At 43.2% G+C, this 14,154-nt stretch overlaps 1 protein-coding gene across 4 annotated transcripts in view; it reads left to right on the top strand.

Annotated features, from left to right (window-relative positions):
• Nucleotides 1–14,154, top strand: part of CLASP1 (cytoplasmic linker associated protein 1) — a 261,865-nt gene that overhangs the window by 162,684 nt on the left and 85,027 nt on the right. For all 4 annotated transcript variants that reach the window (XM_061135374.1, XM_061135373.1, XM_061135372.1 and 1 more), the window contains 2 exons: nucleotides 340–389; nucleotides 1,124–1,294. In XM_061135374.1, the coding sequence (XP_060991357.1) occupies nucleotides 340–389; nucleotides 1,124–1,294 (221 nt within the window). The remainder of the gene's footprint in view (nucleotides 1–339; nucleotides 390–1,123; nucleotides 1,295–14,154) is intronic.

Genomic DNA, 14,154 nt, shown 5'->3' with positions numbered 1-14,154 from the left:
GCAAATTGCGCCAAGTGTCTTCTAAGAGAATATAAGCATTAACTTGGAGACAGCTTTGGAAAGGGAGGGCATTCAAACCCTGGGACTGATTGTACTACTATCTTCATTCTTTATTTCTATTTTCTAAGACTTCTTGCCATGTGTTTGAAAGGTAGTCCAAAGCACAGGACTAAAGCTTTTCTGAAATTGGGAATTTTTAAGATTGTGGTCCAGATTACCTGTAGAATTCTGAGAAGTCTGAAATAATTCTTTGTGATCATAATTTCCCATTGTGTATTTCACCTGTATTAATGCAGATGCAATGCACTTTTGATGATAGACGTGTTCCTTTATTTTCAGTCGGCCACTCTCTGCCAAAAGAAGTCCTACTGGCAGCACCACCTCCAGAGGTGAGGTGGGCACCGTGGGGGAGGCTTCCTTGTCTGAGCCTGGGGTGGGCTGAGCGGTGGCAGGACGCCAGCTGCTGCTCCCAGGTCTGCGGAGGGTCTGCCTTGCTTCACGCCCCCATGTTCCTAGCAGAGCAAGGACAGCTTGTCAGGGTGACTCGGGCAGGCAGCCCTGTCCGTCTCACCACACCCCCCCCGCCCCGTACTTGGTGCTGCATGGGGCGTGTGTGTGTGTGTGTGTGTGTGTGTGTGTGTGTGTGTGTGTGTGTGTGTGTGAGATACTTCTGTGCTCTGAGCACTGGCTGGGATGCTGCAAGCACCCGGGACCTGGCATCTTTGGGGAGTAGGGACGGGGATGTTCCCTGAAACCGAGGTGGGCGGTGGTGTGTGCCGGGGGTGGGAGGGCGCCTTCACACCCACTTAGGAGGACACCGGCCAGATGCAAGTGAGTTTTCATTGTTTCATGACTCTTGTGGATCAGAACTGTGGTCCATTTCTGTGGGATCTGTGGTTTTGGTTACGAAGGTGTGTGGAGTTATGGTCACTTGTCCTTCCATCCAGCACCAGCTAAGCTCTGCGAGTGACCAGGAGCCACTGTTGGACAGTGCTCTGTACTCCAGCCTTTGTGAAAACTTGATGTTTGTTTTCAGGAGAAGCAGGACACACTCAGCCCTATGTGCTTGAAGGTCTAGTAGCAGCCCTTAGTCCTTGGCTAAAGCTCACCCCTCCCCCTGCAGCTTCCACGGTCAGCACCAAGTCCGCATCCACCGCGGGGTCCCTGCAGCGGTCTCGAAGCGACATCGACGTGAACGCAGCCGCCAGCGCCAAATCCAAGATCTCCTCGGCTGCCGGCACAGCGCCCTTCAGCTCGGCCGCGGCCTTACCTCCCGGCTCGTATGCGTCCTTAGGTAACCAGACCTCCGAGACCCTTCCCCACAGGTCTGCCGTTCAAGATGACGCTTAACCTCAGATTAGATTGACTTACAGAGCAAATGACCAGAAACTGGAACTGAGGCAGGCCTCACGGTTGCAGGGCTAATGTTCAGAGTTAAGTGACCCTGTGTGCTGACTGCTGGTTTACACTCTCGGGTGAGTGTCCTCTCTGCTGGGGCACCCGTGGTGTGTCCCTCCATGCCACGTGCCCCTCCCAGCATCCCAGCCTCCTCCCTTGTGGCCAGAGCTGGGTCTCCTCCCCTCCTGTCCCGGGGTGAGGTGCAGAGCCTGACTGTCCCAGGAGGCTTTGCCTGGAGTGGGCACAGGGAGCGGGTAAGAAGGAGCTCCAGAGGAGCAGGAGGACTCCCTGACCAGCGAGCAGGAGGACTCCCTGACCAGCGAGCAGGAGGACTTCCTGACCAGCATGACCGATCCCACAGAAGGGTGTTGTCTGTCCCCGTGTCACCTTGGGAGGAGCGTGCACAGACTCTAATGGTAGCGCAGAAGATTTCAAAAATTACTTTGAAAAGAATTAGTGTCTGATAGCATGGTGGACTGGACACCTGTTGTAAGGCTTATAGTTTATTTCAGTTTATTTTTGTTAAAGCATAGTTGTTCAAAGCCAAAGTCTAGAGACTTAGCAGGATTCGTTTTATTTTGGATTTTAAGGAGATGAGTGTGATTTAAACTTCATGAAACATCGAGACTTAACTGCTCCTGTGGTTTACAAACTAATCCCAAAGTCAGTTCCACGACTGATACCTGAGACCACGGGAGCAGAGTGGGAGAACACCAAGCAAAGGCTGGTGAGCCTGACCAAGCCAAGCAGCTTTTGAGTCTGTTTCCTCCACCTGTAAATTAGCTATGGCTATTAAATTATAGCCACCTGGTAACATATGTGGTAGTGACAAATGAAATTACATAGAAGTCTGTTGTAAACTGTCATCCTGTAAGATGAAGGAAACTGGCTGTGAGAGGAGCGTGGTTAATTTAGAAGGTCAGGTTTATAGTGTGGATGCTGTGAGATCAGTCTTGTCTTTTCTGCAGAAGTGTCTTCCTGAGATTGGGAACATAGCCAGTAAGAGCTCTCCTTTTATGTTGTTTATTTAACTGTTTCACCATCACGTAGGTGTGTTTAGGCTCTTGTGTTGATGTGTGATCACTGAGCAAGAGAGAAGTCAGAAGTCTGTCCTATGTGAAGGCTTTCTGTTCGTTTTAGTTCTGTTTGATCCACCTTGAGGATCTTTAGTTAGTATGTGCTTCATTGTTTGAAAACTTGAGTTAAGTCACAGTAGTCCTTGTTTTTCTGTGCATAGTAAAGCTGTTTTAACATGGACCCTGTGGGCTCTACTTGGTGCTTATAAAAGTGCTCGGGTCTTCTGGTCTGATGACACAGAACTGACCTTTTAGAAGTGCTAATGATGAACGTTCAGCCCAGTGTTACCTTTTCAAATGATGAGACTGGAGTATTCCCTACTCTCCAACGCCTGAGAGCTTGACCTCAGCTTTCCTGATGTCCAGATCTGTAAAAACCAAGGAAAGTCAGGCCCCCAGTATAACACAGTCCTGCAGAGAAGCTGTTCCAGGTCCTGCTGAGGTGGACACGCCACGTCTGTGCAGAAGTGTAGTGTTAAAGCTGATGGTCCTTTTCCCAACTTCTAGAGTCCAGACACACGAGGGGAGACACGGAGCCCCTAGGCCTCGACTCAGGTACCGAGCTGGGCGTGTGGCTGGGCTGGGTGCTGCTCTGCCAGCTTCTGGGGCTGCTGACTCACTGCCTCTGCCCTCAGGGTGTCTGTAGTTCCCCCGTTATTCTGCTAGTACAATACTTGGGTCCAAGAAGAAGGGACTCTTCAGAACATGAGAGAAAATGAAACTGAAAGTTGCACAGCTCTGTCCGACTCTTTGTAACCCCATGGACTATACAGTCCATGGAATTCTCCAGGCCAGAATACTGGAGTGGGTAGCCTTTCCCTTCTCCAGGGGATTTTCCCAACCCAGGGATCGAACCCAGGTCTCCCGCATTGCAGGCGGATTCTTTACCAACTGAACCACCAGGGAAGCCCAAGGAGGATGAGGTTGGCCAGATCAAAAACACAGTCCCTCAGCCAAGGCCTGACCCTGGGTTGTCTGCTCATGTGGTGTTTTCTGAAGGCAAAAAGCACATTCTCCTAAGCTGATTTCAATAGAAGGTGCACTTACTTGCTTCAGACTGTGCTTTGCTGTTGAACTTGTTTCCCTTTTAATTTTATTTTAAATTGTACTTTTGCTTTTTTGGTAGCTAATAATAACATTCTGCTTTTTAATTTTTTTGATGTTACTAACTGTTCCCTGTTACCCCTCCCCTTGTTTTTTAATTTGCTTAAAGACGGTACTGCCACTAAAGCGGAGGGTAAGCGGTTTGTCTCTGTGACGAGGTGTGTCCCCCCGCGTGTTGCCTGGCGCCCGCGCCCTCCCTGGGGTCCCCGCATGACACGCTGCACGTGCTTCCCGCCACACTCCTCCTCCTGTCTCCACTGGGTCTTGCCTTCCCTCGACCTCAGCGCTCCCCTCCTTCCTCGTTCAGTCGTTGTGCTTGTGGATTTGGGCTTCAGTGTGCTATCCACAGCGTGTCACTCTGAGCCCACGCTGGGAGGCGCATCCCTGCGACCTCGGAGGTGACTCATCTCAGGTTTTGTCACTCCTGAAGCACCACCTCCATGTGATTCCTCCTCTTCACTTTGTGCTTTTGTGGGCCTTTCAGGATTGACCTTTCCTCTTGTAAACATACGTTTCAGTGTCAATTGGCAATGCAGGTTATAGGCTGGTAAAGGTTTTATAGCAGGTAATTTCTAGACATTAAAAAAAAAAAATTCTTTTCTCTCCCCTGAAGCTACTGAATTATATGATACTGTTTCTGTTTGTCTCACTCACGCCAGCCCCATTCATTCATGTACTCTCATTCATCCACTCAGCAACCTGGGTTAAATGCCTTCTCTGTGCTGTGTTCTCTGGGACACACAGGAGCAAAACTGGTGGAAGAATTACACATCTCCACATCCACTTGGTTTTCTCTTTCTGTTGATCTCAAGAGGCTCTTTCTGATGTTTGATTCTTTTGAATTTTAGACAGAGCTCTTCCTGTCAGTACAGGTCTTTGAATAGCACCTGACAGATATGATCCACTTTGCAAAGTCTCTAGATAGTAAGCATGATGTTTCAGATAATTGAAATACAGAGTTACCCCATTTGCCTAAGGTAATGGCTTAGACTCAGCAACCCTCAGGATAGTGATTTAATAATTAGGAACTGCTAGATTAAGTTCCTGCTTTGCATTTAGCCCCTCTAAAGGCCAGCCAGCAGAGTAGACTGGGTTTTATCTCGAGATGTGCAAGCTCACAGTGCTTTTAATTCATACACTACTTTCTAAGAAACTCACAAAGGAAAAATTGGAATGAAATTTTTAAAAGACATATAGTCTGAAGATCAGTGTTCTTCAGTTTTATCTCATCGTAAAATTCTGGAATCTTGCTTACAAGAGCAGAGTCCTAGGTGCTGCCCTTTGAAAATTCTGATTAAGTTTGGAACAAGCAAGGAACCTGAATTTTCGACAAGCTCCACTGACGGTTCTTGGAGTTGGATAAGCTTTTGAAATGAGAAGTTTCCAAAATGAAAAATGGACAAGAGGCCCGTGGCACCCTAAGGCTGCCATTTGTGATAGAAGACTGAGGCTAGGTGTGATTTTCTTACATTTTTTAGTTGAAACAAGTCATTTTATGTTTCTCTTTCTCCAAGAAAGGATCTTAAGTATTTCCTCAGCCTAGATGGACAGGGAATAGAGTAGGATATAATAATAATGCAGATGAGACGGAAAGTTAGAGACATGATGTGGGAATTTCCACATTTTTTGCAGAGCGTCCTCGTTGGTTTCATATCCCTCTATGAGAGAATGGAAGTCAGCCTGTTATTCCACCCAGCAGTGGAGATTTTACACTTTTTTTACCCTTCAGTTTTCTTTTACCTGTCCAGGGTAAGGTCAGAGGGTTGCTTGCTCAATTATTGTGCTGAAAGCTGAGGACAAGAAGTCTCTTTCCGGTCCTCCTCCTGGTAGGAAAGTGGAGGATGATCTGTGGGCCCTTAATCATACAGAATTCAGAATTAGCCAGAATTCCATGTGCCTCGGCCTTGGTCCCAGGGCCATCCTGGCTGTCACAGCGCTGGCTGGTCAGAGCCTCCAGCCTTGTGTGATGATGAGATGGAAAATAGAGGCCGTGGGAGCCCTTTCAGCTGTCATTTCTGTCTGTTTCAGCTGTGAATTTTAGCAGGCTGCTTAGAAAAGCTCCATACACAGCGAACATCATTTAGCATCTTGTTAAGAGTTTCCTGTCTGAATTTTTAGGATCATTTTGAGTCTTTTGAAAATTTGTTAATATGTGCGTTGAGTATATTGCTCTCTGTTTCGGTAGCTCTTAGGACAAGCACTAGATACTTGCAGCAGGAGGCAGAAATTTAAATTGGTAGTTGGAAGCTCTGAATTCAAAATTCAAACTATACATTTGAAGTCTGGTGACTCCCTTGTTACAGTGATTGAGAAAAATAAATATTCTCTGGGGGTTCCTTATCGCACACATGAAATAGCTATCCTGACATTTACGACTAATCAAAAAAATGTTTTTTGTGAAGAATTCAAAGCTCAACTTTTGGACAAAAGTTTATTTCCAGGTTATCTTTCAGCGTGTTATGTTCAGTGACTTGGAGGATTTGGAAGAAGAAAACATTGATATTATCTGTTATGCCATTGGTGAGAGAGTTTGTAATCAATCACCACTGACCCTTGAACAGCATGGGTGTGCAGCGTGTGGGCCCACTTGTAGGCGGATTGTTTTCAGTAAGCACGCAGTCCTGCGCGGTCTGCACTCATTTGATCTGCGGATGTGGAGGCAGCTGTGGGACTTAGCATCTGTGGACTAGCACATCCCCAGCAGGCACAGAGCCCCCTGCAGATACTCAGCTTATGAAGAAAATGAACGATTCTCATCTTCTCATTGCTTGCTTTTTTTTTTTTTTTAATTGCTGGGTTCAGGAAATGTATTATTCATATTTTTTCCAAAATAACTTAAAATGAAGAGTTAAAGTACTTAAAAAAAAACTCCAGTGACCTGTGGATACTGATGACTTGCTGATGGTTTCAGAGAATAAGTTATCATATGTTATTAGATGGTCAAGGGCCATACTTAACTATTGGTGATTTTCATTAAGATTACATGATTAAAAAAAGACTCTGCAGCCCTGTCTGCTCTTTAGGAAAAGAAACTTAGATTTTAGTTCCATTTTACTGGGAAATAAAACATTTGGTATTGCTGTATATTTATCCAAGCAATTTTAAGTGATTAGTCTTTTTGCACAATGAAAAAATGTGCCTATATATAGAAATAAAAGTGTTAAGCTTCTTTTACTTTTATCTTTAAAACATATGATGAAAGTCACCTGTGTAGAGGGACACTTAGAGTGCTCAGCTTTCCACCTTTGTTTCATAAACGCCACGTGGATGTGCAGTCGAGTGTGGTGTGCCCCAGCCAGTGAGTGGGAAGCAGTTCGTGGGCCTGGAGCTCCCCAGCTCGAGAGTGAGATTTCCGTGGAGGCCTTTGCTTTCTCACATCTCCACGTGGAGCTCAGGCAGGAGCACAGAGACCCGAGTGATGGGAGGCTGTCGAATGACTTTTAGCTGTCTTCGGCTAAATTGAACGTGGGAGAACCATGCTTCCAAGTTAAACCAGTACGCTGGTTTCATTTCCTGCTCTGAGGGCTTTTCTACAAGAAGGGCAGTGTGACTGGAAGCAGTTCTCAGCAGCACCATCAGCTGGCCTTGATGGACAGGTGTTCTTTGATCCTCCCTCCACATAAGTCAAAGGCTGCACTCCTCCTGCTGGTCTGGTTTCCTGTGGGTCTGCATTTCTCTAGATATATGCATTCTCTAAATGCCTCTCTCGTCTCTCCTTCCAGAATTTTCCCCCCTAATATCCCCTTTCAATATCTTTTACTTTTGCTGGCTTTTTTTTTTCCCCCACATCTTCTGTCTTTGTCAAAACACAGTATGAATGAATATGTCATTAACAGGTCACGGTATAGAACTGAAGTATATTTTTACTGTTTGTTATGTTTATTGAGTAGACTTTATTTTTCCTAAAGACCATAGAGTATTTTATATTATCTCTTTAAAACATATGCAGGCATTTTTAGTAATATTTCCAAACTAATATAATTACTAAAACTAAACCTCTTCCAATAAAGGAAATATACTTCTTGTTGTTATTATTAAGTTGCTAAGTCATGTCTGGCTTTTTGCAACCTCATGAACTGCAGCACGCCAGATTTCCCTGTCCTGTGTCTTCTGGAGTTTGCTCAGATTTGTGTCCATGGAGTCGGTGATGCTATCTAACCATGCCATGGATAGTTTTATATACATATCTGAGTACAACACAACAGAGGCCCTTTAGACTTCCAGAAACTGATTTTAAGGGTGCTCTGAAGTTTCTCATGTAATCACCTCAGTGAGAGTTGAGTTATCACTAAGACAGCATTTTAACTACTATATATCCATGAAAAGATGGGTTTGGGGGAAAAGAAACCTTTTTACCTTCAAACTGACATGATCTCTCTCTTGACTCTGTCCCAGGCAAAGCAAAAACCAGTCTTCCCTAATTTGTAACTAAACTTCCTTCTCACACAAGTTGTGTCTTCAGTTTATCTTACCTGTGTTATCTGGAAACCCCAACCTGATGGATTAAAATGGTCTGCATTTACAGCTCCCAAGGATGCCTGACAGGAGCAAACACTGAAGTTCTACAGAGAAAGCCACTCTCAAATCTGGTGTCTTAGGGTTCTCACAGATTAAAGTATGCCAAATATGAGCTCATAGTCCAAAATTACATCTATGATGAGTGATAAACAGCAAAGGAAAAGAATAAAAACATAATTAATCTCTTTAAGACTTAAGGGTCTTTTATATAATATAAAGTTGCTATACTTAAATGATTAAAAGAAATAAAAAACTTGTATATTTAGCAGTGTGCAGAATTCAGTAGTCTGAATGATCTTCGCAACTGAGAACAGATCACTCATCGCCATGAAGCCACACATCTACATTCTTTAGCCAGAGCCGAAACCCTAGGAGATGAAAGCCAAAGCTGGTTTGCATTTTGAGGTTTTGGCTGAATCCTGGAGACCTGGGGCATTGCTATGAGTGCTTAGGGCATGGAGTGACAGAAAGTAAGCCCAAACTACCCAAGACCTATGTCATCACTGGTGAACAAGAGGTTAACTCTACTAAATAGAAGAGGGTGAGGGAATCTACCCACTGGAACCTCAGTTACTGGGTGGAGCAGGGAAAGTAATCTTACCTGAAAATCTGCAACCATAAATTGGGTCTTCATGCAGATTTTTGCTCAGAATTTGTGCTACTTTTGTGATCTGAAAAATCCAAATAGATAAGTCAGTTTAAAGTGACTGTGAATTGCTTGTCTCCATAGGACACTTGCAGAAGCAAACATAGATCCTCATTAGAAGAACTCAACTTCAGTATAGATCTTAAAGAGTTCCCATAAAGTTCCAAGAAAAGAAACCATTTTGTTGTCTTGATATTTAAAGAAATGAAAACTTAGAAAGACAAGCAAGGTAGTAAGAGGTTTCAGTTCAGTTCAGTTCAGTCACTCAGTCGTGTCTGACTCTTTGCAACCCCATGAATCGCAGCACGCCAGGCCTTCCTGTCCATCACCAGCTCCTGGAGTCCACCCAAACCCATGCCCATCGAGTCGGTGATGCCATCCAGCCATCTCATCCTCTGTTGTCCCCTTCTCCTCCTACCCTCAATCCCTCCCAGCATCAGGGTCTTTTCCGATGAGTCAACTCTTTGCATGAGGTGGCCAAAGTATTTTTAGCCAGGCTAAATACTTTGTTTTTAAAAAAAAAAATCACTTTCAAACCTTTTAGTTTTCAAATATATGTATGGAACATTCAAATGAATGTACTGAGCAGCTCAGTACATCCAGGAGAATAATCTTATATCAGAAGATGAAGACAAAGCATTTAAAAATTTAATTAAAAAAACACAAACATTTTTGACAAATTCTTAGTAATTAGGAATGAGTTTTCTTTACTTGTTTAAATACAGTTTTTAAGAAATTCCAGAATTAAAAAAAAAAAAAAAACTGTGGCTCAAGATAACAAAACCTGCTTTGTACTCCTTTTTAGCTTTGTGCTATGTGTTCCAAAACAGCAGGTGAAGTAATCAAAGGGTAGAGTTTGAAGGGAGAAAACTGAAGTCTCATTTGAACCTGGTTTTCTATTTAGATAATACCAAATAATCTACATGTAAATGGGTAGAATTAATAAAAGTTTAGCAAGATTCCTAGAGTTAAGGTCAAACGTGTTAAGATCAATTCTTGTTTGTGAACAAGTTAGGAAATATAATTTAATAAACTATGTTCTATATAATAAAAATAAGGCACCTTTGAAGAAGTCTACAAAATTGGGTAAAGCTTTTGGATAAAGCTTTATAGAAAAACACTGAAGAAAGTGATATAGAGAAAATAGTAACAAATGGAAAGATTGATATCATAAAGCTGTCTTTTCCCCCAAAAATTAATCCCAGGTTCCACAATTCTAGTCAGACTTTCACAACGTCTATTTATTGCATGTTCACGTGCATATGCAAGAGAGCAAAGGGCTGTATGGAAAAGTGGCTTGATTTGCCCAACCAGCTTAGAAGGTGGTTTTGAAAAGCTGCTCACAGCCATGTACGTTGCACAGAATGGACACCTGGACTACTGGGGCAGACTCGACAGTGGAGAAACAGAGCCCTATGTGTATACAAGTGCTTCATAGGTGACATGGGTGGCTCTTTACATTAGTAAGAAAGGGGTTGTGCCTTCCATAGCCATATGGAAAAAGGGAAATGGCTCTCCCCTTTAATTGGAAGAAAAGTCACTTCCATAAGTGACCTCACAAATGTTGAGCCAAACCGTCAGTTTTGGGAAAATGTGTACCCTACGATAAAGTTACATTTAAAATATATAAAATAATGCCATCTATTTCTTGGTTATACAACCATGTATATTAAAAATATAAATGTAAGGAAATGATGAACACTGGGTTTCAGCTCATGTTACCAAAAATGTTGCAGGTTGAGGTGAAGGATACAGAAGGTTTTTATTTTCTTGACTGAATGGGTGTGGATGCTCATTTAAAAAAATTTTTGTGGTTTAAGTATTTTATAAAAATTTAAAAAAGTAAATTCAGCTATTTTTCATCTTCAGTTTGGTCTGGTGACTGCCTGGATATAGCTTGGTGACTTCCTTAGGAGACTAACTCTTAGGTCAGCCAGCCATCCATGCATGGGAGTCTAAACCATTGGTGGGACATTGGATAAAGGAATTAATCCCCATGCTTCTCTGTTTCCTTATCTGTAAAGTGGGATTAATTAGGTATGCTGCTATGGGGATATTGAGTTCACATTTATGTGGTTCATAGTGATGTGGTGTTCAGTCACTAAGTCATGTCCGACTCTTTGCAACCCCGTGGACTGCAGCACGCCAGCTGTCCCTGTCCTGCACTGTCTCCTGGAATTTGCTCAGACTCATGTCCATTGAGTCAGTTGATACCATCCAACCATCTTATTGTCTGTCAATCCCCTCTCCTCCTGCCTTCAGTCTTTTGGGTCTTTTCCAGTGAGTTGGCTCTTCGCATCAAGTGGCCAAAGTATTGGAGCTTCAGCTTCAGCATCAGTCCTTCTAATGAATTTTCAGGGTTGATTTCCTTTAGGATTGACTGGTTTGATCTCCTTGCAGTCCAAGGGACTCTCAAGAGTCTTCTCCAGCATCACAATTTGAAAGGCATCAGGTCTTAGGCACTCAACCTTCTTTATGGATCAAATCTCATATCCGTACATGATTACTGAAAAAACCACAGCTTTGACTATACGGACCTTTGGCAAAATGATGATCTCTGCTTTTTAATACACTGTCTAGGTTTGTCACAGCTTTTCTTCTAAGGAGCAAGCATGTTTTAATTTCATGGCTGCCTGCAGTCACTCATAGTGAGTTTGGAACCCAGGAAAATAAAATATGCCACTTTCCTCCACTTTTTCCCCATCTTCTTTCTGTGAAGCGGTGGGACCGGATTCCATGGTCTTTGTTATTTGAATGTTGGGTTTTAAGCCAGCTTTTTCTCTCTCCTCTTTTCAGCCTCATCAAGAGGCTTTTTAGTTCTTTGCTTTTTGCCATTAGAGTGGTATCATCTGCATATCTGAGGTTACTGGTATTTCTCCTGGCAATCATGATTCCAGCTTGAGCTTCATTCAGCCCAGCATTTTGCATGATGTACTTTGCATATAAATTAAATGAGCAGGGTGATAATATACAGCCTTGATGTGATCCTTTCCTGATTTGGAACCAGTCCGTTGTTCCATGTCTGGTTCTAACTATTGCTTCTTGACCTGCATACAGGTTTCTCAGAAGTCAGGTAAGGTGGTCTGGTATTCCCTTTTCTTTAAGAATTTTCCACAGTTTGTTGTGATCTACACAGTGAAAGGCTTTCATGTAGTCAATAAAGCAGAAGTAGATGTTTTTCTAGAATTCCCTCGCTTTTTCTATAATACAATGGATGTTGGCAGTTTGATCTCTGGTTCCTCTGCCTTTTCTAAATCGGGTTGTACATCTGGAATTCTTCAGTTCACATACTGTTGAAGCCTAACTTGCAAATTTTGAGCATTACCTCACTGACATGTGAGATGACTGAATTACACAGAAGTTTGCTCATCCTTTGGCACTGCCCTTCTTTGGGACTGGAGTGAACACTGACCTTCCCGTCCTGCGGCCATGGCTGAGCTTTCCAAGTTTGCTGGCATGTTGAGTGCAGCACCTTCACAGCGTCATCCTTCAGGATTTGAAACAGCTCAGCTGGGATTGCGTCACCTCCACTAGCTTTGTTGCTAGTGATGCTTCCTAAGGCCCACTTCACACTGCAGAATATCTGGCTCTAGGTGAGTGACCACGCCATCTTGGCTATCCAGGTTATTAAGAGCGTTTTTGTATAGCTCTTCTGTGTATTCCTGCCACCTCCCTCTTCTTAATGTCTTTACTTCTGTTTCTGTCCTTTTTTGCGCCCATCTTTGCATGAAATGTTCCCTTCATAGCTCTCATTTTCTTAAAGAGATCTCTAGTCTTCCTGATTCTACTATTTTCTTCTGTTTCTTCACACTGCTCAGTTAAGAAGGCTTTCTTATGTCTCCTTGCTGTTCTCTGGAACTCTGCGTTCGGTTGGACACATCCTCCCCTTGTGTTAGTTGCTCAGTCACGTCCAACTCTCTTGACCCCGTGGACTGTAGCCCTCCATCGCTCTCCGTCCATGGACTCCTCCAGGCAGGAATCCTGGAGTGGGTTGCCACGCCCTCCTCCAGGGGCTCTTCTCCTCACCCCGTGGCTTTCTGCTGCTTTTCTCTCCTCAGCTGCGTGTCAGGCCTGGTCACATGGCCGCTGCGCCTTCTTGCATTTCCTTTTCCTTGGGATGGTTTTGGTCACCACTGCCTGTACAGCTTTATAAACATCCGTCCAGAGTTCTTCAGGCACTCTTTCAGATCTAAATCCTTGAATCTGTTTGTCACTCCTGCTGTATAATCATAAGGAATTTGATTTAGGTCATGCCTGAATGATCTAGTGGTTTTTCCTACTTTCTTCAATTTAAGCCTGAAGTTTGCAATAAGGAGCTCATGATCTGAGGCACAGTCAGCTTCAGGTCTTGTTTCTGCTGACTGTGTAGATAGAGCTTCTCCATATTCAACTGCAAAGATTATACTCAATCTAATTTCTGTATTGATATGTCTCTGAAGAGTCACCTCTGGTGTTGGAAGATGGTGTTCACTATGACCAGTGCATTCTCTTGGCAAAACCCTTGTTAGCCTTTGACCTGCTTCATTTTGTACTCCAAGGCCGAACTTGCCTGTTACTCCAGGTATCTCTGAACTTCCTACTTTTCTATTCCAATCCACTCTGATGAAAAGAACATCTTTTTGGTGTGTTCTAGAAGGTCTTGTAGCTCTTCATAGAACCATTGGACTTCAGCTTCTTTGGAATTAGTGTTAGACTTGTGTTACTGTGACAATGAATGGTTTTCCTAGGAAGCAAACTGACATCATTCAGTCGTTTTTGAGTTTGCACCCAAGTACTGCATTTTGATCTCTTTTCTTGACTATGAGGGCTACTCTATTTCTTCTAAGGAACTCTTGCCCATAGTAGTAGATGTAATGGTCATCAGAGTTAAATTCGCCCATTCCCATCCATGTTAGCTCGTTGATTTGTAAAGATGTTGATGTTCACTCTTGCCATGTCCTGCTTTACTGCGTCCAGTTTACCTTGATTCATGGACCTAACGTTCTAGGTTCCTATGCAGTATTGTTCTTTACGACATCGGACTTTACTTTCTCCACCAGACACATCTATGCTAATTTTAATATAGACTGTAGAATTTTTAGGTCTTTTCATTCAATTCCTCTTAAAAGTCATTGATTCTTTCTAGCTTTCTTCTTCTTCTTCTTCTTTTTTAAATTAAGTGCCATGCTTTCTTTTATTGCTCCTTACCTTCATTTCTTGAACCTTTTTCAAGCTTTCAGATTTGTTTTCCTATATTGCCTTTCTGCAGATTTTCTCAGTTGATGAGGTAGATGTGCTTTTGAACAACATAAGAAGCCAGTGGGAATTCAGATTGTTTTGTTTTCAGAATAGCAAAATCAGTTTGCTATTCTGATTGAATTATGGAAGTTGAGCATTTTGTGTCCCTTTGAAAACAAAGAATCCCTGAATTTA

The sequence above is a fragment of the Dama dama genome, chromosome 33 (assembly GCF_033118175.1).
Source record: "Dama dama isolate Ldn47 chromosome 33, ASM3311817v1, whole genome shotgun sequence".
NCBI classification, from domain to species: domain Eukaryota; kingdom Metazoa; phylum Chordata; class Mammalia; order Artiodactyla; family Cervidae; genus Dama; species Dama dama.
The sequence above is the reverse complement of the archived record's forward strand: the minus strand, read 5'-3'. Positions and strand labels throughout refer to the sequence as shown.